The following is a 26,173-nucleotide window of genomic DNA, read 5'->3' as shown; positions in this document are numbered from 1 at the left end:
AGGTCAAGCGGCAGAAACACTGATCAATGCTATGCTATGGCATAGCAATGAACAGTATGAGAGATCAATGTAATGCATGTTATAGTCCCTTATGGTGTTTTTTTCTTCAATTGTGTCGCACAATAATTTTTTTTGGTTTCCTCATAGATTTTTGGGTAAAATGACTGATGTCATTACAAAGTAGAATTGATGGCCCAAAAAATAAGCCCTCATATGGATTTTTAGGTGCAAAATTGAAAGGGTTATAATTTTTAAAAGGTAATGAGGAAAAAATGAAAGTGCAAAAAAACGGAAAAACACTTGGTCCTTAAGGGGTTAAGAAAGCAGAAAAGACCCTTAAAGGGGTATTCCAGTGTTTGGTTATAAAACATTGTGCTGCTGTGGTGGGGGAATGGAATCAAAAGGCAAAAGGCCCGTTTGCCTTTGTCGGGTCCCTTGATATACTGGCTAATGTCTCAGTTTTACATCAGTTTTGAGGGTCATTGTTTACATTAACCACAGTTGTGAAACCATATTGTGATCCATAGGTGCAGGTCCTCCAGTCCAACGTAGGTGCACAATTGCACTTGGGGTTGAGCACCTTGTATCACCTTAGATCACGTCAATGTAAGTGTTCCCTTGATCTTCTCTCTTTTTCTACATCCATGACGAGCGATCAGGTCATGACCTTCTGGCTCAGCCAATCCCATGCTGAGATTAAATGCTGCAGCGACCAGTGACTGCTTCAAGGGCTCGTTTTGGAAGCAAAAAGAAGAGAGAAGTAGAGGCGATCAGGACCTGCGATGGACCTTACCAGGGCTCGCTAAGTATCCCTTTTTATTCTATTGTCCCCTGACCCCAGCAGAATATTGTTTTTTAATTTTTTACATTTTTAGCTTACACTGGAATACCTCTTTAAAGGTGTTATCCCCTATCCACAGAATAGGGGCTAATTAGCGGATTGGTGGGGGTCCAAACACTGGGGCCCCCACTGGACAAATGTAGTGGCAACGCACATGCTCAGCAGTCACTCCATTCATTCTTTATGGGGCTTCCAAACATTGCCATGAGCTGCACTCTGCAATATCCAGGTGTCCTATTGTCAGTGAATGGAGCTGTGGCTGAGCTTGTGTGCGGCTGCTACAATAATTCAGGAAACAATTGGCCTCCATTCTAATGATTGCTGGCAGTCCTAGTGGTTGGACCCCCATGCAGGGCCGTTGAAAGGAATTTGGGGGCCCCAAGCAAAATAGACAAGGCCCCGTGTCCTTCTTACTCCCCCCTCCCCCTGTCCTTCTTAGGCTGGGTTCACACCACGTTTTGTTAACTACGGTTCCCGTATACGGTTGGGAGGAGGGGGGCGGGGCTTAATCGCGGCGCCCGCACTCAGCCGTATTCGGGAACTGTATTTAATCCATGTCTATGAGCCGAACGGAATGAACCGCAGCCTCCGGTCGGCTTCGTTTTCGGCCGTATGCGGTTTCCCGACCGCAGTCAAAAACGTGGCCGACCACGCTTTTGCTTGCGGTCGGGAAACCGCATACGGCCGAAAACGAAGCCGACCGGAGGCTGCAGTTCACACCGGTCGGCTCATAGACATGCATAAAATACGGTTCCCGAATACGGCTGAATAAAATACGGTTCCCGAATACGATTAAGCCCCGCCCCCCTCCTCCCAGCCGTATACGGGGACCGTAGTTAACAAAACGTGGTGTGAACCGAGCCTTACTCCCCCCTCCCTGTGTCCTTATTATTCCCCCCCTCCCTGTGTCCTTCTTACTCCCCCCCTCCCTATGTCCCCCCCCCTCTATGTTTTTCCCCCTCCCTACCCTACCTATGTTCTCAGTTACCTCCTCCGGCTCTTTCCCTGGACCCTGTAGCCGGGCTCCTCTACCTCCTGGCTGTCACTCAGGGTAGCGCGTGGTACATGAGATTCTGTTTCCTGTTCCCAGCCGGGCTGAAAGGAAGTGAGCACTCAGTGTCCACTTCCTGTCAGTCCGGCCGGGAAAAGGAAACTGAATCTCCTGTTCCTGTACCATGCGGTACCCGGCCGGACTGACGGCCAGGAGGAAGAGTAGCTCGGCCACGCTACATGGAAGGAGAGGAACTCGAGAGGTGCTCAGGCGGCTGCAGCTTTAAAGGAAGCACAACAAGTACCGGCTCTGCTTGGGGCCCAGGGCAGCTTGGTTTGCCTCTCCTTTAGCGACGGGCCTGCCCCCATGATCACCTCCTTATATGTAGATTAGTGATGAGCGGCATTGCTCATATTCGAATTCGCGATATTTTGCGAATATATAGATGAATATTCGTCTTATATTCGCGAATTTTGCGTATTTGTTATATTCGCATATGCGAATATTCGCATATGCGAATATTCGCATATGCAAATATTAGCATATTTGCGTATTGGAGAAAACAGTGAGGGGGTGGGCAACTTTACTATTGGTTGCTGGGGATATTGTTGATAACCTCTGAGAAGTGTATTTGCATCATTCTAATTGACCCACAAGTGAAAAGTGGGTCAATTAGAATCAAGTGAAGGAATATGCGCATATGCGGAAAAAAGTGAATATTCGTAATTTCGAATATATAGCAAATATATTCGCAATATTCGAGGAATTTGCAAAATTGCGATATTCATGATAAAAATTTGAAATGCGAATATTCGCGCCCAACACTAATGTTGATAACTTTAAAGGGGTTATCTGGCCAAAGACATCTTATCCTCTATCCAAAGCATAGGGGATAAGATGTCTGATCACTGGGGCCTGCCGCTGGGACCCCCCACAATCTCCGTGCAGCACCCATATTCTATGGGGGGCTGTGTCTCCAGTCTCATAAAGCTCTTTCTTTCCAGGACTGGAGACATAACACAATGCCATGCCCCCCTCGTGATGTCATGCCACACCCCCTCCATTCATGTCGGCCATCACGCCCTCCCATAGACATGAATTGAAGGGGAGTGGCATGATGTCACAAGGGGGCGTGGCATTATGTCACTTCTCCAGTCCCGAAAACACATGCGGGTGCTTCACGGAGATTGCGGGGATACTATATATCCTGATCCCATAGAGACAGCAGCGGTATATAGACAGAGCTGTAGGGAGGTGTATAACTACTATAGACCCTTATCCTATAGAGATAGCAGCAGCAGTATACAGATAGAGCTGGAGCGGTCTGGGAGCTGGCAGAAGGGATCTGATATCAGATTATGTCAGCCTATAGTTTATAGGAAGTCATATGACCCAGGACTGACCACTTCCTCTGAGACATTAAACACTGTGATTTTCTGTGGGTCAGACTGGTGATCACATGACCCAGTTGCATTAATGAAACCCATAAATGCAGTGAATTAAAAAACGGCGCTGTATGACTAGTGATGTTGAATGTACATGATATGGGGAGGAAAAAAACTGTAATGCTTCTTTATTGTTGGTATGTTTATTTTTTTGGGTGGCTTTAAAGGAATATTACGATGAGGAACAGAAGGATTAGACCGGTAGCCAGTAAGATTGTAAACGTTTATTCTCCCATTCATTTACATTATTGTACATTTTGGTCAGATATGAAAATAATTTAGCAAACAGAAAACTAGAGATTCACCGATAGGAACATCTACCTTTCCCTTATGTACAACGCTGCCGCAGGTCTTTCCATATGGACTCTGCTAACTTTGTACAGAACATTCAAAAAACCAAATGTGACAGAACATGGGTTACGGGATTATGCGGCTAACTACAGAGTAGATTCATAGTGGTTGATCAGGGTCAGATATCGGACCCTAGAAAAGACATGCTGGTAGCCCCTGTAGGATGCTGATTGTGTAGACTCTTCCGTCCTATTGACCCTTTTTGTGGGCATTCTTAATGATGGCGTTTTTGAAGAGAGTCATTAGTGGGGTCTGACTGCGCTCGGGGGTCATGAATCCTCCGTATCTTTTGTCTTTGGGTGGATCTGCCCATCGGAAATGATGCATTTTGTACTTCTTATCTTTTTTCATTGGGCTTTCCATTAACCTGCTGTCATCCATTTCTTCTTCGGAGCTGGTCTCGGGGTAGTCAAACTCTAGAGACAACTCTCTTCTGAACTCCGTTGGGTAGATTTCCGACGACTCTTCTTCCGCATCGCTTGGGAAAACCTTAACGGGTCTCCTTTTCTTGCCGACTGGTTTGCCCCATCGGAAGTGTTCCATAGAGTACGACCTCTTATTGTCTTGCCTGTCCAATGCTTCTTCTTCCATATTGCTGTCTTGTGTGTTTGGGTTGTCGTTCGCAGGGAACAGGTTAAATATGGGATAGTTGGCTATATCTTCCCGTTTGTAACCAGCATTGTTGCTATCACTACCGGTGCTGTTCTTCCTGCCAAACTTATTCCAGCGGAAGTGGCTCATGACATACTTCCGGACGTTTTCGGAGAGTGGTTGCATATGCCCGTTCCCAGGAAACACTGGTGACTCTGCGGACAGGTCCATCTTGCAGGCTTTAATACATTCCTGGTAAAAACAAGGACCGTTAACCAGATAATAGGACAAATATGGGGAGCACTGTGCCGGAATATGAAGATGAGTTGAAGGTTCAAAGAGTGAATTAGGAAGAGTAGGATATAGGTATAAGGGGTGCAGAGGAAGCCCTGGTACCTGCTGAGGCCATATGTCCCCTCTAACCCACATAGTAGTGGGAGCGACAATGTTACAGATTGTGTGTCATTGAAGATTACGCCTTTCCCTTCTCATATTATGGTGCATCGGTTCCGTAATGATTTTGGAGGAAAGATATGAACGAGGACGCAAAGCTTTAAACCTTAGGTACTCAGACTATTTTCACCTTAAGGATTTTCGTTTTTGCATTTTTGCTATTTCCTCCTTCCCTTCTAAAAATCATAACACTTTCAATTTTGCACCTACAGACCCATATAAGGGCTTGTTTTATGCATCACCAATTGTTCTTTGTAATGACCACTTATTTTATAATGTAACCTGCGGCAAAACCCCAAAAAAACATTATTTGTGGGGTGAAACTTTTTGACCATTTTGTAAATTTTGGGAGCTCCTGTTTCTACACAGTGCACTTTTCGGTAAAAATGACACCTTATCTCTATTCTGTAGGTCCATACGGTTACAAGGATACCCAATTTATATGGGTTTTATTTTAATACTTAAAACAATTATAAACTACATGCACCAAAATTTGTATGTTTAAAATTGGCATTTTCTGACCCCTATAACTTTTTTATTTGTCCGTGTACGGGGCAGTATGAGGGCTCATTTTTTGCATCGTCATCTGTAGTTTTTATCGGTACCATTTTTGTTTTGATGGGACTTTTTGATCGCTTTTTATTAATAGTTTTATGGTATTTGAAGTGACCAAAAATGCACAATTTTGAACTTTGGTATTTTTTTACGTGTACGCCATCAGCCGTGCGGTTTAGCAAACATTATATTTTAAAAGTTTGGACATTTACCACATATGATTATTTCTATTCTTTATTACATTATTTTATTTAACAAAAATGGGAAAAGGGGGTGATTTTAAACTTTAAATAGGGAAGGAGTTAATGAACTTTTATTAGGCATGGAGCAATAGATTGCCGATGATACAACAGAGAGGCAGGTGAGGACCCTCCCGTCGTCCGGTAAGGTGATCTGGACATCACGATTTTGTCATGATAGTCCCGATCAGCACCGCTGATCTGCCAGGATTCTTTTACTTTCATTTTAGATGCCGTGATCAACTTTGATCGCAGCGTCTAAAGGGTTAATGCCGGGCATCGGCCCGATCGGCCATGCCCGGCATTAGACGTGGGTCCTGGCGGCCCTTAGCAACCGGGACCCACTGGGTTTAACCCGTTCTCCGCCGATGAGAAAGGTTTAAACCCGTTATACTGGAGTCCTTAAGGATCAGGGATACACGGCGTATGCATACGCCCTGCATCCCCAAGAGGTTAAAGGGGTACTCCGCTGCTCAGTGTTCGGAACAAAATGTTCTGCCGGGGGCCCGTGACGTCATGGCCATGCCCACTCAATGCAAGTCTATGGGAGGGGGCGAGGCAGCTGCCACTCTCCCTCCTATAGACTTGCATTGAAGGGGCGGAGTGTGACGCCACTAGAGGGCAGGGCTGTGATGTCACGAGCCATCAGTGCCGGCTCTAAGCGTTCAAAACAATGTTGAGCAGCAGAGTACTCCTTTAACTACAATGGAATCTCTCTGAATATTCAGAAATGAGACTTTGGCTCTGTAACTATGCTACAAAATGGAGATGGTCACTATCAGGCCATCAAAAAACACAAAACATAAGACTATTGTGGGCCCGATGTAGGTATCCAATGACTAGCTCGTCTGAGATGGTTGTACTGTACATAGCTATGTCAGCAAAAGAATCCCTTGCTGTTTCCTAATATGACATTTCCCAGATCATTGTTGAAGCTCCACAATCAAAAGTGATCATGATGGTTCTAAGTGTAAAATTTGAGCAAATTGGGTATAATTTTCTTGGAGAAAAGCAAAAAAATTTTTTTTTATTAGATTAATTGTCCATTTGCACTCTCCAAGTTAGATCAAGATTAGAAGCTACATAAACCCTTCATAAATAAAGGGGTACTCTGCCCCTAGACATCTTATCCCCAATCCAAAGGATAGGGGAAAGGATATCTCATTGCCTCTGATCTCCCTGCGGCTATGAGACTTGCATTGAGGGGGCTTGGCTGTGACATCACGAGGGGGAGTTGCCATGAATTCACAAGCCTCTGCATCGCCAGTTATCCAGCATGGAGCAAAGTTCGCTGCAGTCGAGATCATGGTGGTCCCGAGATGCGGGACCACCCGTGATCAGACATCTTATCCCCTATCCTTTGGATAGGGGATAAGATGTCTAGGGGCAGAGTACCCCTTTAACTACAAGACAGATTGGTGCCTTTAGTGCAGAGGAAGGAATCATTCGCTTACCAACTGGAGCAATATTACAAAATTGGGCAAAGAAATTCTGAGAATTTTTTTTCCACTGAATTTGATGGACTCATCTTTCATGAATGCATTTGACCTCACTTTCCCCGAGATGGTTGCAAGTCTTGAGAGAGAAAGAAAGATGGAAAAAAATCCTATGCCATGTGTGTCCATAAGAGATGCCTCACATGACCTTCCCTTGGTTGTCTCTGGGGGGAGATGTGTAGTTCATGATGGACCATAGATGATGGATGATGCGGACAATAGTCTACAGATGGTTCTTACCAGTATTCCCTCCTCGCTGCTGAGATCTGTACATTTATTGCTTTCCCAGCACTGACTCTGGACCTCGCCGACATGACATATCACTCCAAGTATTGTCAGGATACAGCTCCACCCTGGCTGCAACATTCTCACGCAGGACGGCTGAAATTAGACAATATGAGAGACAAGAATGGACTTAGTTGGAGTTAGAAATTGTTGGATAAAATTTTTTGTTTGAGCAAACATGGTAGCAAAACCTTCAACAGGCTGCAATTCACATTACAACTACTTCCAGTCTGACCAAAGTGCTCTCTGCTGCCACCTCTGTCCATGTCAGGAACCATCCAGAGCAGAAGCAAATCCCATAGAAAACAGTTCCTGACATGGACAGAGGTGGCAGCAGAGAGCACTGTGGTCAGACTGGAAAGAACTACACAGCTTTCTCTGGAGCATACAGCAGCTGATAAGTACTTGAAAGGTTAAGCTTTTTAAATAGAAGTAATTTAATAATCTATATAACTTTCTCTTACTAGCTGATTTGAATTTTTTCCCCCCTCTGGAGTACCCCTTTAAGTAACAGGTAAATGATTTTGAAAGAGGATCTCCACTTTTCTCAGCTCCCGATTAAGGCTGGGTCCACACTACGTTTTGTCCCATACGGGAGCGCATACGGCAGGAGGGAGCTAAAACCTTGCGCTCCCGTATGTGACCGTATGCGCTCCCGTATGCCATTCACTTCAATGAGCCGACCGGAGTGAAACGTTCGGTCCGGTCGGCTCATTTTTGCGCCGTATGCGCTTTTACAACCGGACCTAAAACCGTGGTTGACCACAGTTTTAGGTCCGGTTGTAAAAGCGCATATGGCGCAAAAATGAGCCGACCGGACCGAACGTTTCACTCCGGTCGGCTCATTGAAGTGAATGGCATACGGGAGCGCATACGGTCACATACGGGAGCGCGAGCTTTTAGCTCCCTCCTACCGTATGCGCTCCCGTATGGGACAAAACGTAGTGTGGACCCAGCCTCAGATGGATCAAAAGAAGGTTATTACAAAGTGAGACCCCCAAGTAATCAGATGGAACCTATAGGGTAGCAGACAGCAACTGTTTGATTGCACTGCAGTGCCACCACAGGGGAAAGAAGAAATTGCATGATCCCCCATTCTGTGCAAATAGCCCAAGTATCCCAGGTCCTCCAGAGCAAGAGACGCTCTTTGATACCACTCTTCAATCCGGCTGATCTAATCATTGTGTTAGGAAGGTTAGAACATGACATTTGTATTGTGAATATCATTATATAAGGGATGTGAGTGCACAATAACCTTCATTGCTGCCAAACAATTTAAAATTCTATAAGAAGAAAAATATATGAAAAACTTGAGGTCATGAGAATTAAATGGAAAGGATTAGAAGTTAAAGGAAATATGCAGTGAAAAAAAACGTATTCCCTATCCACAGGGGGCATAAATGTCTGATCGCGGGGGGTCAGAATGCTGGGAACCACCTGTGATCTCCTACATGGGGCCCGGCTCTACCACGGCTCTCTCGGGCATGACGTTTCAACCGACACGCCCCCTTCATGTATCTCTATGGGAGAGGGGCGGATGCAGCATTCGTGCCTCCCCGTCTCTCCCATAGATCTGTATCGGAAGATCCCATCAGTCGGACCCCCCACAATCAGACACTTATCCCGCTGTAGGGGATAAGTTTTTTTTCCTTTTTATAAATAAGTGGTCTCCAAACTGTGGACCTTCAAACGTTGCAAAACTACAACTCCTAGCATGCCCAGACAGCCAACGGCTGTCCGGGCATGCTAGGAGTTGTAGTTTTGCAGCAGGTGGAAGTTACTGGTTTAGAAACAGAAGCTTAGATGCAGACCATGCCAATGCTATGGGGACCATTGTAGAGAAGACTCCAACCCTAGTTGTCCCATCCCCTTTACTGGTAAGATCCCGGGAAGAACTCCGCTCTTAAGAGGAACTCCATTGCTAGTCAAGATAGGGTCATGTTGGGGAGTGGGAGACAAACCCAGACCCTTCTCTCCTGGCCAGTAAAACCCTTGTACCATAAACGTAGCCAACCATTCCTGATAGCTGTTGGCCAATTGTTTCTTTGGCCAACAGCTGTTATTCTCAAGTTCTCTACGTATTAACATGCTCAAGGATGGGATAAGCCACTGCCAGACTCTTCTTCTAGATCTCATGTTGGATCTTTCTTTTCCCCAACATTTACCATTGAGGAGAGTCTAGAGAGCCCCATACCCATAAGATAATCGTCCGGTCCATCTAATGTGTGTGATGGATGTATAGGTGGTCCTTCACTTTATGAAAGAAAAATTTGGATTGACAGTGGTTTCCATGATGGCTTTTTTTTCCCTTCGAACTGTAACTATCATTTTTCTATCTCACCATTGAGTTTCTGTCAAAGTTTCCTAGGTGGGGTTCAACTCAATTGGCTGAGTTCAACTTAACTGGCCATCCGACTTAGTTAACCCAGCCTCAAACTGTCCACGACTGATGCCACAACTGATGGCAACGTGCATCAGTTGGCACCAGTTGTCTTGGATCCGTCGCCCTTTATTTTTGCACGCCAGATGGGGTAACACTGCAAGATGAGTTCCTCCCTTCCTGCACCGTGCAATCTGGCGCCCAGATTAACTTGTCCTGTTCAAATGAATGGAATCAGTTCTACCGGTTCAACTTCCACTCTTTTCTGCAGCGCCGGTTTGCCAGACATATCTCCTCCTGAATGAGGCTGCCCATACATGAAATAAAAGTCGAACAAAGTGGATGATTTTGACTATTTTAGTTGACCATTGTTCAAAAGTGCCATATTGTTGGCCATATTGATGATTTTTTTTTTTACCCCATGGCATAATCAACACAAAAGAATGGATGTCCAGCTCTTGGGTGTGAAATCTTCAATGCTGAAGCTTTATTAGAGACACGATTCTTCCAACGTTCAACAGACATGGACACAGAGATCTCTAACGCGTTTCACGCTCAATGTGCTTAATTATAGAGTCAATAATTAAGTGCATTGAACGTGAAACGCATTAGAGTTCAATGTGTCCGTGTCTGTTAAACGTTGGAAGAATCGTGTCTCTAATAAAGCTTTGGTATTGAAGATTTTAAACCCAAGTGCTGGACATCCATTACTCTGTGTTGCATCAGCCCAACATTTGTCGCGATGCCTGAGCCCACTTTTTTGGTTCACACTTTTTTGATTATAACAACCATCCCCTGATCTGCTATCTTAGTCTGACATCTTTTATATGATTGATTCACGTTTACAATTAATGAAGTGTATTAATTGGTTTCTGTGTATATTATAAATAGAATCTGCACTCCTAACAGGGTTAAAAGGCTTTGAAATCATGCATGGCATTGAACGGCTAGTACCTTTTCCTTAGCAGTACCAGTTTCCTATCTAATTTTATGCCTTCTATTCATTCTAACCTGTTTATCACTAATGTAGCAACGTACAAGTGTATTGTGTGCAAAAAGAGAGCAGTTCCTGAACATATAGCTAATAGACATCTATTGCCTCCCACACACTTCATTGTTGACCACCAGCATAATAGAAAAGTTGTACAGCCAATAGGAAGCTAAGATTTTTCCACCTATTGAAAATAATAATAAAAAGATAAATACAAATAAAATAATAATAACAATAATAGTAATTATTATATATATTATTGTTTATTATTATAATATTTATTATTTAAATTCATATTTTTTAATTCAAAAAGTACATTCGACTAACTTTATATAGTCTACAATGTTGTTTGAAAATTATCATTGTCTTTACCATTTCTGCTATTATAATTTAGTACTATTCTTATTTTTCTTAATAATATGTTATTATACATTTTTTTTTAAAGAATATGAATTTCAGTAGATTGTACTTTAGCGATATATTGTTATTATTTTTCATCATTGTTGCAATATCATTTGAATATTTGAATATCATTTGAATTCTATTTATTTTTATATGAAATAGATTGTACTTTTGCAGTGTATATTGTGATTATTTCTCGTCATTATTACAATTTCTTTTTTACTCCTTTTTATGTGAAACCCTTTATAGTTAAATCTAAAAGTTAATTCTATTATCTAGATAAAAGCTCTAAACATTTTTTTTTATTATTGTGATGAGAATAGGAAGCATTTGCATCTGTGAAATAACCTTGAAATGCTTTTCAGCACAAAGTCAAAGTATTACTGTATCATTTACAATGGCTAACAAAATAGAACCAAATCTATTGTCACATGAACTTTTAAAGATATAAAAATGTATGTGCTTTTTAATTAAAAATTTACCTACAACTTAAAAAAAAAAAAAATATATATATATATAAATAAATATGTTTACAATATAGTCTACATTAAAAAAAAACTATTGAATGACATAATATTTTCTGTTGTATTACAATATACACTGGCTATGTATATAATAATATACACTATCGTACAATATTGGAATAAAATTTAAATATAATATAATAAACGCATAAAAAATATAAATAATAAACACATAAAACATTTTAAAGTTTAGCCCTACCCTTCAGCCCTATCCTTGGTTAAACCTGATAGATATATGTATTTTTTAACTGTGCTTTCTACAGTACTTTGTACTTATAACTATAAAAAAAATGTTTTTTTGATCAAGCCTAGCAGTGCATAGAGCACATTTCTCTTTTTTAGTATCAAAGAAATTACAAAAAAGTATAAAATGTTATATTCAGACATCTAGAGTTAAAAAATTGGTAGCAAAACTTAAATAATAGTAGTAATATTAAGATTAGATTTAGGTTTTTAAATCTAAGAAACAAAAATGATTTAATCCTCCTGATAGACAAAATGTTTACATTTTTAGACTGCTATATGTATATATATATATATATATATATATATATATATATATATATATATATATATATATATATATGTATTAGCAATATTTTAAAAAAAGGACTAAATAAGAGTTAATTCATTTTATTTTAATTTTAAATTATAGCAATAATGATAATAGTTAATAGTATAATAAAAGGTAATTTTTAGATCTTTTGTTTATACTATAAAATTTATATAAAATAGTAGAAATGTATAATTCTAACAAGCTAAAGCTGAGCTGCAGAATGAATGAGGCAGAGGTCAGAGCAGATGCTATTTGCTGTCTTACCTGTTGCTGTTTCAATGTTTTCGTATGACCTCTATGTACTTCTTGCTTGTTGTGGCTGAGCTATCACTAGACCAGGTCTTTTTATACCTCTGACTATAGAACAGGGAGGTGGATTCAGTAGCAGATGACGTTTTCCTTGCAGTCTTGGAGGGAATCAGTCAAGGTATAGAGTTGCATAGAATGGACCCAACAAATAATTAGCAGCCTCCATGTATGTGATATCTTTCTGCACACCGGGGGATTAGCCTCTCGCCTCTTACACAACCTACTTTTTCCATTTTTCTTTTTTTCAGATTTGATTGAATTTTTCATAACTGGAGGTTAATGAAGAATTACGGGTATTAACACCTTTTCAGTGGGACTTAAAGAGTCGGATAACAGATGACATTTGACCACTGCCATGGTCTACTCCCAATTAGGTTGAACCAATCGGTTGTCACTCTTTAATCTCCATATGGATTTTATAACACATGAATCATCTCCAGAGCAGGTGTCTATTCAATGGCTCATTGTGTTTTCTGGTTAAGAATAAAATTTTCCTTTTTACGTCAGTCGGCCTTAAATTATAAGTCACCATGTAACTGTTCATATTCTATTTTCTGTGGTTGGGGCTTTATTCTTCTGAAATTCACAAGCTCAGGGTGCAACAGGATGGGGGGGGGGGGGGGGGGGAGGAGGGTGCTGAGTGTATTCTGGACCACCAGGATCTCAAATAAAATTTTTGGTTTAGTTGAGGATATTGGACTGTAACACCGACCACCAGGGACCAGGCTCTGAATATTTCATTTAAAACCAAGGTTTTGACATTGACTCTGTGCCATAGGGTTGGGCTTCTAGCTCCTGGGACAAGGCAAAGGTATTGCACCCCTGTAAGGAAGCGAAGGGGCATCATACTGTTATTAGAGGGGTACTCCGCTGATAGACATCTTATTCACTATCCAAAGGATAGGGGATAAGATGTCTGATCGCGAGGGTCCTGCTACTGGGCCCCCCGCGATCTCCTACAGCACCCGGCATTCTAAACAAATGCTGGGTTCCAGCGGCAGTGGTTGTGACATCACGGGCACACCCCCTCGTGGCGCCACAACCCCCCCATTCACGTCTATGGGAGGGCTCGTGTCATCTGACACCCCCCTCCCATAGACATGAATGGAGGGGGCTTAGTGTGACATCACAAGGGGCGTGTCCATGACATCACGATCATGGCCTCCAACTCTGAGCGTTCTAAACAAAATGTTCAGAATGCTGGAGCACCAGAGTAATCCTTTAAATGGAAACCATAAAATCACTTGTTTTATTGAAACTTTTAAAAGCAGAGTTGTACAAATGTCACACAGGAGTGAGAAACTTGCCCTATGTCGGGGGAGGGAGTGAAATATTTTGATGATTTGTACAACCCTGCTTTGAAAAGATTGTAATAAAGCCAGTGATGTTTATGGACCTTTTGAAGCACTGGAAGGTTCTTTGTTTGTTCTATTAGACCATTGCACATGTGTAGGATCGGAGCAGCTCCTGGAGTCTACTGTTTATTTGGTGAGCTTTTTTAAATAAAACCACTATACATAGGCCAATATTACCAATATCATTACCTTACTCCAAGGGGTCAAGTCATTAGAAAAAAAAAGTGTGAGAACTCATCCAAGATTTTCACTCAAGGGCTGGTCCTTCAGGACTTCTGCTAATGGGAATGGTGATCCTGCTGTGGAAAAAGTGCAGGAACTCAGCCCTGCTTACTCCACAAGCTCTGCTCTACATCTCCTGGTGAGTGCATCGGTCCAGTTTGCAAGCCACGCCCCTTCTATTTTTGGCCCTTTTTTGTTTTGGCTCAAGGCTGAAAACACCATTTTTGCCCAATAAACCCACATCACAGGTCCTTCAACCATTATCTCTTCATCTCAGCTCAGACCTACCTTACTCCACAAGCTCCACTCTGCATCTCTGGGTAAATGTCCAACTTGACTTTCTTTTCCCACAAGGTTTAAGTAGGAAGACCGAGCAATGCCGGATACTCTGCTAGCGCCACTTTACAAGATACAAAGAGACAACTGATACCACCCAACCATGACCAAGCATTACCCTCACATAGTGAGTAGAAGACTATACTGATACTGAATAAATCCTAGTGTACACAGTCCAAACCTCCCCATACAGTGATAATATAGTGGTGATCCCAGCTCTACAAAGGCTTTGCAGACCATAAAAGTGATTACAGTGCAGTTACACCCAATAACTACTTCTGCCACTGCCACATATGGGGGACCTGCCACTGACACATATGGGGGAACTGCCACGGCCTCTGCCTAATATGGGGGAATTGCCACTGCCTCTGCCTTATATCGGGGAATTGCCTCTGCCTAATATGGGTGAATTGCCACTGCCTAATATGGGGGAACTGCATGTGCCTAATATGGGGGAACTGCCACTTCCTCTGCCTAATATGAGGGAACTGCCACTGCCTCATATGGGGGGGGGGTGGCTTCCAATGCCTCATATGGGGCAACTGCCTCTGCCTAATATGGGGGAACTGCCTCTGATTAATATGGGGAACTGCCGCTGCCTAATATGGGGGAACTGCCACTGCTGCTGTCTTACATGGGGTAACTGCTGCGGCCTAATTTGGGGGAACTGCTACTGCTTAATATGGGTGAACTGCCACTGCCTCTGCCTAATATGTGGGAACTTCCTCTGCCTAATATGGGGGAACTTCCTCTGCCTAACATGGGGAAACTGCCACTGCCTAATATGGGGGATCTGCCACTGTCTAATATGGGGAACTGCCACTGCTATGCTTCTGCCTATTATGGGGAACTGCCCCTGCCTAATATGGGGGAACTGCCACTGCCCCTGCCTACCATGGGGGACCTGCTGCTGCCTACCATGGGGGAACTGCTGCTGCCTACCATGGGGGAAACTACTGCTGCTGCCTAATATGGGGGACACTGCTGCTTAATATGGGGGACTCTGTTGCCTAATATGAGGACACTGCTGCCTACTGTGGGAGACACTGCCGTCTACTATGGGGGTACTGCTGCCTACTATGGGGGTACTGCCACCTACTATGGGGGTACTGCTGCCTACTCTGGGGAACCTGCCGCCTACTATGGGGGGGGGGATCTGCTGCCTACTATGAGGAGAAATCTGCAGCTCACTAGGGGGGGACATCTGCTGCCAACCTAATGTGGGGGACATTTACCTACCTAATGTGGGGGACATCTACCTTCCTAATGTGGGGGTCTTCTGCTGCCTACCTAATGTGGAAGACATCTGCTGCTACCCATTCTACTGCGGCCTGCATTAGAAGTCTTACTCCGCTCATGGACCATTGGTGGGATGTTGCCTCGTAGGGATCGGCAAACAGAAGTAAACAGCAGTCTGGGACAGTGACACAATACAAATGCATGGCTTCTCCTGCTTTTTATTATCAAAACATCCATATTCACATCCATATTCACAGTGGCACAAAAGTAAAAAAATAAAATAAAAAATGACTTTAGTTTGCCCTCACTATACAGGTGGCTTACTACCAGCCTCCCGACAAAACAAAACTTCAAATGTGTTTTACCTTACACACTGGTAATTGTTCCTGAAGAGGTGAGCACCTACTGACTTTATGACAAGTACCTCACAACCTCTCAAGGCAATATAATCTCACATATACTTGATTGAGTTGATGAGCTAGATCTTTTGCCCTAAGGATCCGCAGCGTATTTTACGCTGCAGATCCGCCGGTGACCTGATCCATTTTGTGCCTCCAGCTGTTGCCACCCCCGTTCTCCCGCCTAGCTCCGCCCCTGGCCTGCTTGCAGCGGCAATCCGCCACTACAAGCAGCCACCCATAGGGCCTGCGAGTCGGCGAGTGCACTCTGACATCAAATCTCCGCAGGATCCATTATGTGTGAACGTACCCTAACTGAATTTCCCCATACGTCACCCATCTTTCCTTGGATGAGATATGCGCCTCCTGAAACCTGATTGCAGTATTTTGGGTAAAAATATAGCGATCTTCGACCCCCCTTTTCCCCAACAACCTCTTAACAAGCTCATGATGATGGCTGTCATTGACTGTGTTCGATGTTTGATTTGCCACTATTCCTAACTCAGTTTTTCTTTCTTTATACAATATTAGCACAGAAGGCTTTTTGTTTACAGATCTCATATGAGTACAGAAGTTTTCTAGTAGCAATTCAATCCAGGCAAAGAACTTGAGCCAAGTTGAATTTTTCTCTTACAGGTCACTGTTGACTTCCCAGTCCTCAGACTAGTGTTGGCTTCACACAGGCCTATGGAGAGTGTTGGCTTCACACGGGCCTATGGAGAGTGTTGGCTTCACACAGGCCAATGGAGAGTGTTGGCCTCACATGGGCCTATGGAGAGTGTTGGCTTCACACAGGCCTATGGAGAGTGTTGGCCTCACACGGGCCTATGGAGAGTGTTGGCTTCACACAGGCCAATGGAGAGTGTTGGCTTCACACGGGCCTATGGAGAGTGTTGGCTTCACACAGGCCTATGGAGAGTGTTGACTTCCCACAGGCCTATGGAGAGTGTTGGCTTCACACAGGCCTATGGAGAGTGCTGGCTTCACACAGGCCTATGGAGAGTGTTGACTTTACACAGGCCTATGGAGAGTGTTGGCTTCAAACAAACCTATGAAGCGTGTTGGCTTCACACAGGCCTATGGAGAGTGTTGGCTTCACACAGACCTATGGAGAGTGTGGGCTTCACACGGGCCTATGGAGAGTGTTGGCTTCACACGGGCCTATGGAGAGTGTTGGCTTCACACGGGCCTATGGAGAGTGTTGGCTTCACACGGGCCTATGGAGAGTATTGGCTTCACACAGGCCTATGGAGAGTGTTGGCTTCACACAAGCCTATGGAGAGTGTTGGCTTCACACAGGCCTATGGAGAGTGTTGGCGTCTCACAGACCTATGGGGAGTGTGGGCTTCACATGGGCCTATGGAGAGTGTTGACTTCCCACCGGCCTATGGAGAGTGTTGACTTCACACTGGCCTATGGAGAGTGTTGGCTTCACACGGGCCTATGGAGAGTGTTTGCTTCACACAGGTCTATGGAGAGTGTTGGTTTCACACAGGTCTATGGAGAGTGTTAGTTTTACACAGGCCTATGGAGAGTGTTGACTTCCTCAGGCTAGTGTTGGCTTCACACAGGCCTATGGAGAGTGTTGGCTTCACACGGGCCTATGGAGAGTGTTGGCTTCACACAGGCCTATGGAGAGTGTTGGCTTCACACAGGCCTATGGAGACTGTTGGCTTCACACAGGCCTATGGAGAGTGTTGGCTTCACACAGGCCTATGGAGAGTGTTGGCTTCACACAGGCCTATGGAGAGTGTTGGCATCACACAAGCCTATGGAGAATGTTGGCTTCACACAGGTCTATGGAGAGTGTTGGTTTTACACAGGCCTATGGAGAGTGTTGACTTCCCACAGGCCTATGGAGAGTGTTGGCTTCACACAGGCCTATGGAGAGTGCTGGCTTCACACAGGCCTATGGAGAGTGTTGGCTTCACACAGGCCTATGGAGAGTGTTGGCTTCAAACAAACCTATGAAGAGTGTTGGCCTCACACTGGCCTATGGAGAGTGTTGGCTTCACACTGGCCTATGGAGAGTGTTGGCTTCCCACAGGCCCATGGAGAGTGTTGGATTCACACGGGCCTATTGAGAGTGTTGGCTTCACACAGGTCTATGGAGAGTGTTGGTTTCACACAGGTCTATGGAGAGTGTTGGTTTCACACAGGTCTATGGAGAGTGTTGGTTTCACACAGGTCTATGGAGAGTGTTGGTTTCACACAGGTCTATGGAGAGTGTTGGCTTCACACAGGCCTATGGAGAGTGTTGGCTTCACACAGGCCTATGGAGAGTGTTGGCGTCACACAGACCTATGGAGAGTGGGGGCTTCACATGGGCCTATGGAGAGTGTTGACTTCCCACCGTCCTATGGAGAGTGTTGAATTTATGAATTTACACTGGCCTATGGAGAGTGTTGGCTTCACACAGGCTTATGGAGAGTGTTGGCTTCACATGGGCCCATGGTAAGTGTTGGCTTCACATGGGCCTATGGTGAGTGTTGGCTTCACACAGGCCTATAGAGAGTGTTGACTTCACACTGGCCTATGGAGAGTGTTGGCTTCACACGGGCCTATGGAGAGAGTTGGCTTCACACAGGCCTATGGAGAGTGTTGGCTTCACACGGGCCCATGGTAAGTGTTGGCTTGACACGGGCCTATGGTGAGTGTTGGCTTCACACAGGCCTATAGAGAGTGTTGACTTTACATGGGCCTATGGAGAGTGTTGGCTTCACACGGGCCTATGGAGAGTGTTGGCTTTACACAGGCCTATGGAGAGTGTTGGCTTCGCACAGACCTATGCAGAGTGTTGGCTTCACACAGGCCTATGGAGAGTGTTGGCTTCACATAGGCCTATGGAGAGTGTTGGCTTCACATAGCCTATGGAGAGTGTTAGCGTCACACTGCTTTTCAGAGAGTTCCAATATTAATCTATGACTCCAGTTTGCTTCTTGTACACTGTAGAAGGGCCACTACTTGCTTTGGTACTGTCTCTAAGAGGCAAAACATAGGAGAAAAAGGAGTCAGCTCACCATGTGAAGTAATCAAACATTCACGTCTTGGCCTGGAGGATCATTCATAGGAAGCACAGAAGAAATTTGGCCGGGTCCCAGGTAAGTACGTAGCAGGAAAAGGGGGTGATCCAGCTTCCTTAAAACGTCAAATCTTTAATTAGTCCATTAAAAATCGAAAGAAAAGGTTCAAAATAAAAGCCAAATTAAACTCTGATGCATTTCGGTTTACATGTAAACCTTAATCATAGCGGTCATAGTGATTACATGTAAACCGAAACGCATCAGTGTTTCATTTGGCTTTTAATTTGCACCTTTCCTTTGGATTTTTCATGGACTAATTAAAGTTTTGAAGTTTTAAGGAAGCTGGATCACCCCATTTTCCTGCTACGTACTTACCTGGGACCCGGCCAATTTCCTTCCGTGCTTCCTATGAATGATCCTCCAGGCCAAGACGTGAATGCTTGATTACTTCACATGGTGAGCTGACTCCTTTTTCTCTTATGTTTCCTGCTACTGTCTCTAAGAGCCCTTCCCCAACAGAACCCTCTCATCACACAAAGCTTAACTTTGGCTTCAGGCTCATGAGTTTTTAACAACGCATCTGAATAAAAACACCATACTTGTTCAGTTTGTAGAGTCTTCTGGGGGCTTTTTGCTGTACCCTTTTGGTAGTTTCCAATCTCTTTCAGGATTGTAATTGTTCTCGTGGAGGGATCCTAAAGGGGTACTTCAGTGAAAAAAAATGTTTTCAAATCACCTGATGCCAGAAAGTTATACAGATTTGTAAATGACTTCTATGTATAAATCTCAAGCCTTCCAGGACTTATCAGCTGCTGTATACTACAGAGGAAGTTGTGTAGTTCTTTCCAGTCTGACCACAGTGCTCTCTGCTGTCACCTCTGTCCGTGTTAGGAACTGTTCAGAGTAGGAGAGGTTTGCTTTGGGGAATCGTCTTTACTCTGGACAATTCCTGACATGGACAGAGGTGTCAACAGAGAGCACTGTGTTCAGAACTGTGGAAAGAACTACACAACTTCTTGTGGAGCAAACAGAAACTGATAAGTACTGGAAGGGTTAGGATTTTTAAATAGAAGTAATTTGCAGATCGGTATAACTTTCTGGTACCAGTTGATCTGAAAACATTTTTTTTCCACCGGAGTACGCCTTGAACTGGACACCCAATCCTTTGGAGAGCTTCAACTGTCCTGAATTTGTCTTATCATGGATTGATGTCACACCAGGTCTTTAACTTTTGTAGCCTCATCCATTCTTATGCTTCTCCATCACACGTCTTCTGAAGACTTCTGAATCTTCTATCACTAACTAGCTCTTAGATACATCATTTACACAGAGACTTTTTCTCCCTGCACTGTGGATGTTTGCTCCATAAAAGAGATGAGCGGTACAACTATCTGTGTGTTAGTCCTTTAACTCCATTGAGTTTATCTATAATTCTGACTTAGAGAACAGTTTGATCACATTTTGTGCAGAAGTCCAGATATTTCCGAAAGCCTCACTTACTTTTCCTTACAACTGTACGATGAAACAGACAAGACACAAGAGCACAATGGCTATTCTGGAGGAAGGGAAGGCTTCGGCCATTAAGCTTCGTGATACAAAATGTTCCTCAAGGATTCTCCTTTTCATCTTTTGAGACAACAAATTGATTTTCATTTATGGCCAGGAGCTGGGCAAGATGCTAAGTGCACCTGACTCCGAACAATGGGATGAGTCACGATCTTCAGTCTTTAGTTGTTTGTCTACTTTTATATCAGTATACAATGTCCGGACTACATTATCATAAAGGTCCAAACATATATATATATATATATATATATTCATATATACATGAAGGATCTTCTCCCAATAAAAGATCAGTAGCGTCTTATTGATCATGGTCATGAGTGTGCTAACCGGAGAGTACCACTGATGCGGCCATTAACCCTTTAGATGCCAATCACAACATCTAAAACTATAGTTGTCAGTGGGTTAAAATCTATTAGAGGACTGATCGGGACCTCCACTGCCCAGCGGTGGTCCCGATCAGCTACAATAGCGAGCAGAGGACTTCTGTGCTGCCGATTGTTGATCTTTTTATACAGTCTACCCGAGGCAGACTGTACAAGTAGATTGTCGAGATTACTGATCAGTGCTATGCCAATGCATTGCACTGAACTGTAAAAACAATTGAAAGGTTGCTTATATTAGTCCCCTATGGAAACTTAAAAAGTGGATGTAAAATCATTTTAAAAATAAATTTTTTAAATAAAAATTCTATTGAGCTCTCTTTTCCATTTAACGATAAAATGTAAACAAAAATAAACCTAAGCATATGTGATATTACCGTGTGTGGAAACATCTGAATGGTTTAAGGGGTACTCCGGTGCTCCAGAAATGTTCAGAACGCTCAGAGCTGGAGGCCGTGACCGTGATGTCACAGCCACACCACTCGTGACGCCATGCCCCCTCCATTCATGTCTATGGAAGGGGGCGTGTCAGTCAACATGCCCCCTCCTATAGACGTGAATGGAAGGGGCGTGGCATCACGGCATGGGGGCGTGGCCGTGACGCCACAACCATTGCTGGAGGAACCCCCCATTTGTTTAGAATGCCGGGTGCTGTGGGAGATCGCGGGGGGGGGGGGGGGGGGGGGGGGTTCTGGCAGAGTACCCCATTAAAATATAACGTTAATAAAACCTCAGGGTGAATGGGGTAAATGTAAAAAAAACACCCCAATTCCAGAGTTACATATTTTTGGTCACTTTATATATCAGAAAATCATTAATAAAAATGTATCTAAAAAGTTCCATCAAAACAAAAATGGTGCCGATAAAAATCTAAAGATCACAGCCTAAAAACCCTGTATACAGAAAAATTAAAAAGCTACAGGGGTCAGAAGAGGACGATTTTCAAGCATATAGTTTTTGTCAAAAAAGGGACTTTATTCAAAGTAGAACAATAATACAAAAATTATATAAATTGGATATAGTTTTAATCGCATTGATTGACCCACAGAATAAAGAGAGTAATTTTCTCCATAAAGTGCACTGCATAAAAAAACCAAAATGCCCTAAAATTGAAAAATAAAGTTTTTTTTCCCAATCACCCCCCCCCCCCTCCCTAAATGAATATTCTTTTCTGTTTCTCGGTACATTTTATGGTAAATTGTGTAATGTCATAACACATTACAATTAGTCCTGCATAAAACAAGCCTCATATGGGTGTGTAGGTGAAAAATGTTAAGAGTTATGGCTAAAAATAGACAATGAGGAAAAAAACAAATAGGTAAAAATTTAAAATTCCAGTGTTATTGAAGGGGTTATCCACCATAAGGTGATTTTAGTACTTACCTGCCAGACAGTAATGGACATGCTTAGGAAGGATGTGTACTTGTCTAGGGGCTAAATGGCTATATTGTGAGATTACCATAATGCTGCTTTCTTTTTGTACAATGGCTATTTCCTGTTGGAGTTCCCCACCTCCAACTACAGGTCCCATGATTCTTTGTTTGTAAGTGGGAGGTCACATTTCTCCCTCCCACACATCAGCCACCCCACCTATTTAAGCACAGGGGAGCTGCCTTCCATGCTGTGTTGAGAACAACAGAGCAGTGTTTTCTAACCAGGGTGCTTCCAGCTGTTGCAAAACTACAATTCACTGCAGAATGATCTCCTTCCGTCCCAGTCGCTCCACCCATAAAAGCAGACAGGCTTCCACTGATCACCTGACTAGTGATGTAATGTCTTGGGCCACACTGCAACCTGGGAAAACCTGAGACAACACTCATTTTGTATGCGGGTAAAAATAAACATTGGGGCAAAGATCACATAAGAATTGTGAGTCCATCGTCAAACACAGGTACAGACACTATTATTATGAACTGCACTAACTTTTCAGCCTCTTTAGCATAGTCAAAATAAATCCTAAATTACCCCTTTAAGGGGTTAAAAAATAAAACATAAAGGGGGAGGGGAATTTATAATTTTATCCTCCCTGTGCTTGGTGTATACTTTAAAAAGTCGCTAACTTATTGCACAAACAACGGCTTTGCATAAAAATTTAATGACGCTTTGTGCAGAGTTTGTCAAGTGGGCGGAGCTTGATGTAAAATGGGCCTGGTTTCACACCAAGGGAGCAGCAAATTTACAAGCAGGCATAAATCGTAGCTGAAATCTAGCTGGCGTAGATTTCGGTGAGGGCGAAGGGAAGCCTCAGGTGCCTCCGGGATTTATGTGGAAACTATAGTAAAGCAAACCAGCAGGTGGCGCTCTAGGTTACGGTAAAACCTAAACAGCAGTCAGCATGGTGATAACTTGAACAGAAGACAAAGAGTTAATTCTGTTATTTTTTTATGGCAACCAACTTTATACTTTTTGCGCAGATTTACAGATAATTATAGTTGTACGGGCATTGAAGTATTGCGGCGGGGGTATGTAGAGGTCAGAGCGACCGAGCATGATAAGTGATGAGTAATTAGGTTATAGTACCGGAGTACGTAAATACATAGATAAATAGAAAAAAAAATGTCATATATATATATATATATATATATATATATACATATATAATTGATTAAAATTGGTTCCTAAAATCAGAAATGCTGTAGATTTATTGACTGCAGAGCAATAGTCTGCTGTGTACTGAAATGCTCTGCAGCAACTCTAGTCTGGGTGGAAGGATTGTAATACGTAGCTGAGGGTAAGATATGCATTTTGGGAATTGTAGTACTAAACACCAACTTGAAGGGGTACTCAACTGCCCTAGCGTTCGGGACATTTTGTTCCGAACGCTGGGTGCGGGCTGCAGGGGTCGTCACCTCGTGACGTCCCATCACGCCCCCTCAATGCAGGTCTATGGGAGGGGGCGTGGCAGTCACCACGCCCCCTCCCATAGACTTGCATTGAGAGGCGTGGCATGACATAAAGGGTGTGTGACCAAGCCGCCACAACCACCGCAGCCCACACCCAGCATTTGGAACAAAATGTACCGAACGCTAGGCCAGTGGAGTACCCCTTTAATGAAGAAGTGAGAGGACATGGTAGAGGAGAGGATTACATATCCTCAAAACAAATGGATTTTTGGTGGATTCAGAACTACTGTAGACAGGTGAGCAATGCTATATGCCTCTGCAACCTCTTTTTTTCACCTGATGTCAGAGTGCCCCTTTAACTATAAAACAACAAACAAACAATGGTTGTAAGCATGGAGGTAGCCTTAAAGGGGTACTCCGGTGGAAAACGTATTTTTTTTTTTTAAATGAACTGGTGCCAGAAAATTAAACAGATTTGTAAATGACTTCTATTTTAAAATCTTAACCCTTCCAGTACTCATCAGCTGCTGTATGCTTCACAGGAAGTCGTGTCGTTCTTTTCAGTCTGAACACAGTGCTCTCTGCTGACACCTCTGTCCGTGTCAGGAACTGTCCAGAGCAGGAGCAAATCCCCATAGCAAACCTATCCTGCTCTGGACAGTTCCTAAAACAGACAGAGGTGTCAGTAGAGAGCACTATGGTCAGACTGGAAAAAACTATAAAATTTCCTCTGGAGCATACAGCAGCTGAGAAGTACTGGAAGGGTTAAGATTTTTTAATAGTAAAAAGTAATTTACAAATCTGTTTAACTTTCTGGCACGTAAATTTTTGGGGAATAAAAATTGGTTTTCCACCGGATTACCCCTTTAAATGCTCATCCTAAAGATTGCTGGACCTGTAGTGAGGGATAAATCCAACCCCCCCCCCCCCCCCCCCCATTGTGGTCAATCAATACAATTCTTGCATTTACACTTACAGTTTCTTTTTTTTGTCTTAAACTTTAACCTATTTTTTACGCGTTCCGGATTTCCAGTCTACAATATTACCATGAACCAGCAAAGGGCAAACCTGTCAGCGTCTACCACTCGGGATACAGGTTTATTCTCAGTATTCAGGTGACTCCTCATATCTTGTTTTACGTCTCAATTTCATATACCAACAAATTTAGGAAAACCTTAACCCCTTAGTGACTAAACCAATTGGGGCCTTGTCGCTCGAAACGTCTTCAGTTTTTTCATCATCCCGTTCAAAGAGCTGGAACTTTTTTATTTTTTTGACATACGGGGCTAGTTTTTTTTGTGTTCTTTTTAATGGTGCTTGGGATGTTTCTATAAATCATTGGCTACATTTTCTTAATTTTCTTTTTTTTTGGGGGGGGGGGGGGAGGGGGGATAGTGAAAAAAATGCAATTTTGTCTTAATCATTTTTTGTGTTTGTTTTAACTTCTTGGCTGCCTGGTACTTGGCGCACAAGGATGTACATGTGTGTCCTGAAAGACATCCACACATATCACTATCTAATGAGTGCCATAATTAGTCCCCTATGGGAGCTTAAAAAAGGTTAAAATAATGATAATAAAAAGTTTTAATAAATGTGAATAATCCCCTCCCCAATAAAAAATCACCTCTCCCTTTCCTATTTTACAAATAAATAAACAAACATATCGTCACATGTGCAATTGCCTCTGCACTATTAAAATATAACGGCAATGATCTCATACGGTCAACTTTATAAATATGTAAATAAAAAAATGTACCAAAGTCTAAAATTGCAGATTTTTCTTCACATCACATAAAAAAAAAAAGGAATAAAAAGTGATTAAAAAGTCACATATATACAAAAGTGGCATCAATAAAATCTACAGATCATGGTACAAAAAAAACGTATACGGAAAAAAAAATAATAGGGCCCACAGACCCTCAGTTTTACCATAAAGTGCATGGTGTAGAAACAAAACCTCACCCCCCAAAAAAATGTAAACTGCAGGTTTTTTTTATTTTTTTTTATTTTTGTTATTTCTGCCCACAAACAATAATTTTCTGGTTTTAAAGTGAATTTTATGGTAAAATGGAAGATGTCATTACAAAGTACAATTGGTCGCGCAAAAAACAAGCACCCATGTGTATAGAAAAATAAAAGGTTAAAAAAACACAATTTATCATTTGGTAAAAATAACAGTATAGAATAGGGGGGGGGGAGCAAATAGATATATATATATAGAGACCTATGTGTCAGTTTAGTATTGCGTAAAGGAAGAAACACTTGGTCATAAAAGCATAATTTTATTAGTATATAATTTAAAAAAAGTTAGCACATATTTAGTAGTGATAAACGAGATTCAAGAATTATACAGTTTAATCAAACACAGCTATTCCTAGGTGCTAGGTAGGTCACCAGGGTTG

The 26,173-nt window shown here is 42.8% G+C and overlaps 2 protein-coding genes across 2 annotated transcripts in view; one reads left to right on the top strand and one right to left on the bottom strand.

The window, feature by feature from the left end:
- The window catches only part of LOC130360501 (fibrinogen-like protein 1), a 108,775-nt gene that overhangs the window by 18,659 nt on the left and 63,943 nt on the right, over positions 1-26,173 (top strand). The gene's annotated exons all lie outside the window — the stretch shown is intronic.
- Positions 3,482-12,500, bottom strand: POMC (proopiomelanocortin). The gene is made up of 3 exons (XM_056562999.1): positions 12,365-12,500; positions 7,203-7,343; positions 3,482-4,471 (listed from the first exon to the last, which is right to left on the bottom strand). Exons 2-3 carry the CDS (start codon positions 7,326-7,328, stop codon positions 3,818-3,820), a joined length of 780 nt encoding a protein of 259 aa, XP_056418974.1. The 5' UTR covers positions 7,329-7,343; positions 12,365-12,500; the 3' UTR covers positions 3,482-3,817.

This window comes from Hyla sarda, chromosome 3 (assembly GCF_029499605.1).
Source record: "Hyla sarda isolate aHylSar1 chromosome 3, aHylSar1.hap1, whole genome shotgun sequence".
Taxonomy (NCBI): domain Eukaryota; kingdom Metazoa; phylum Chordata; class Amphibia; order Anura; family Hylidae; genus Hyla; species Hyla sarda.
The sequence above is the reverse complement of the archived record's forward strand: the minus strand, read 5'-3'. Positions and strand labels throughout refer to the sequence as shown.

Excerpts from the sequence above, each read along its gene's own strand:
- POMC (XM_056562999.1), bottom strand. The coding sequence starts at position 7,328 with ATGTTGCAGCCAGGGTGGAGCTGTATCCTGACAATACTTGGAGTGATA. Across the intron at positions 4,472-7,202 it reads GCAGCGAGGAGGGAATACTG|GAATGTATTAAAGCCTGCAA; the intron begins GTAAGAACCATC and ends TGTTTTTACCAG.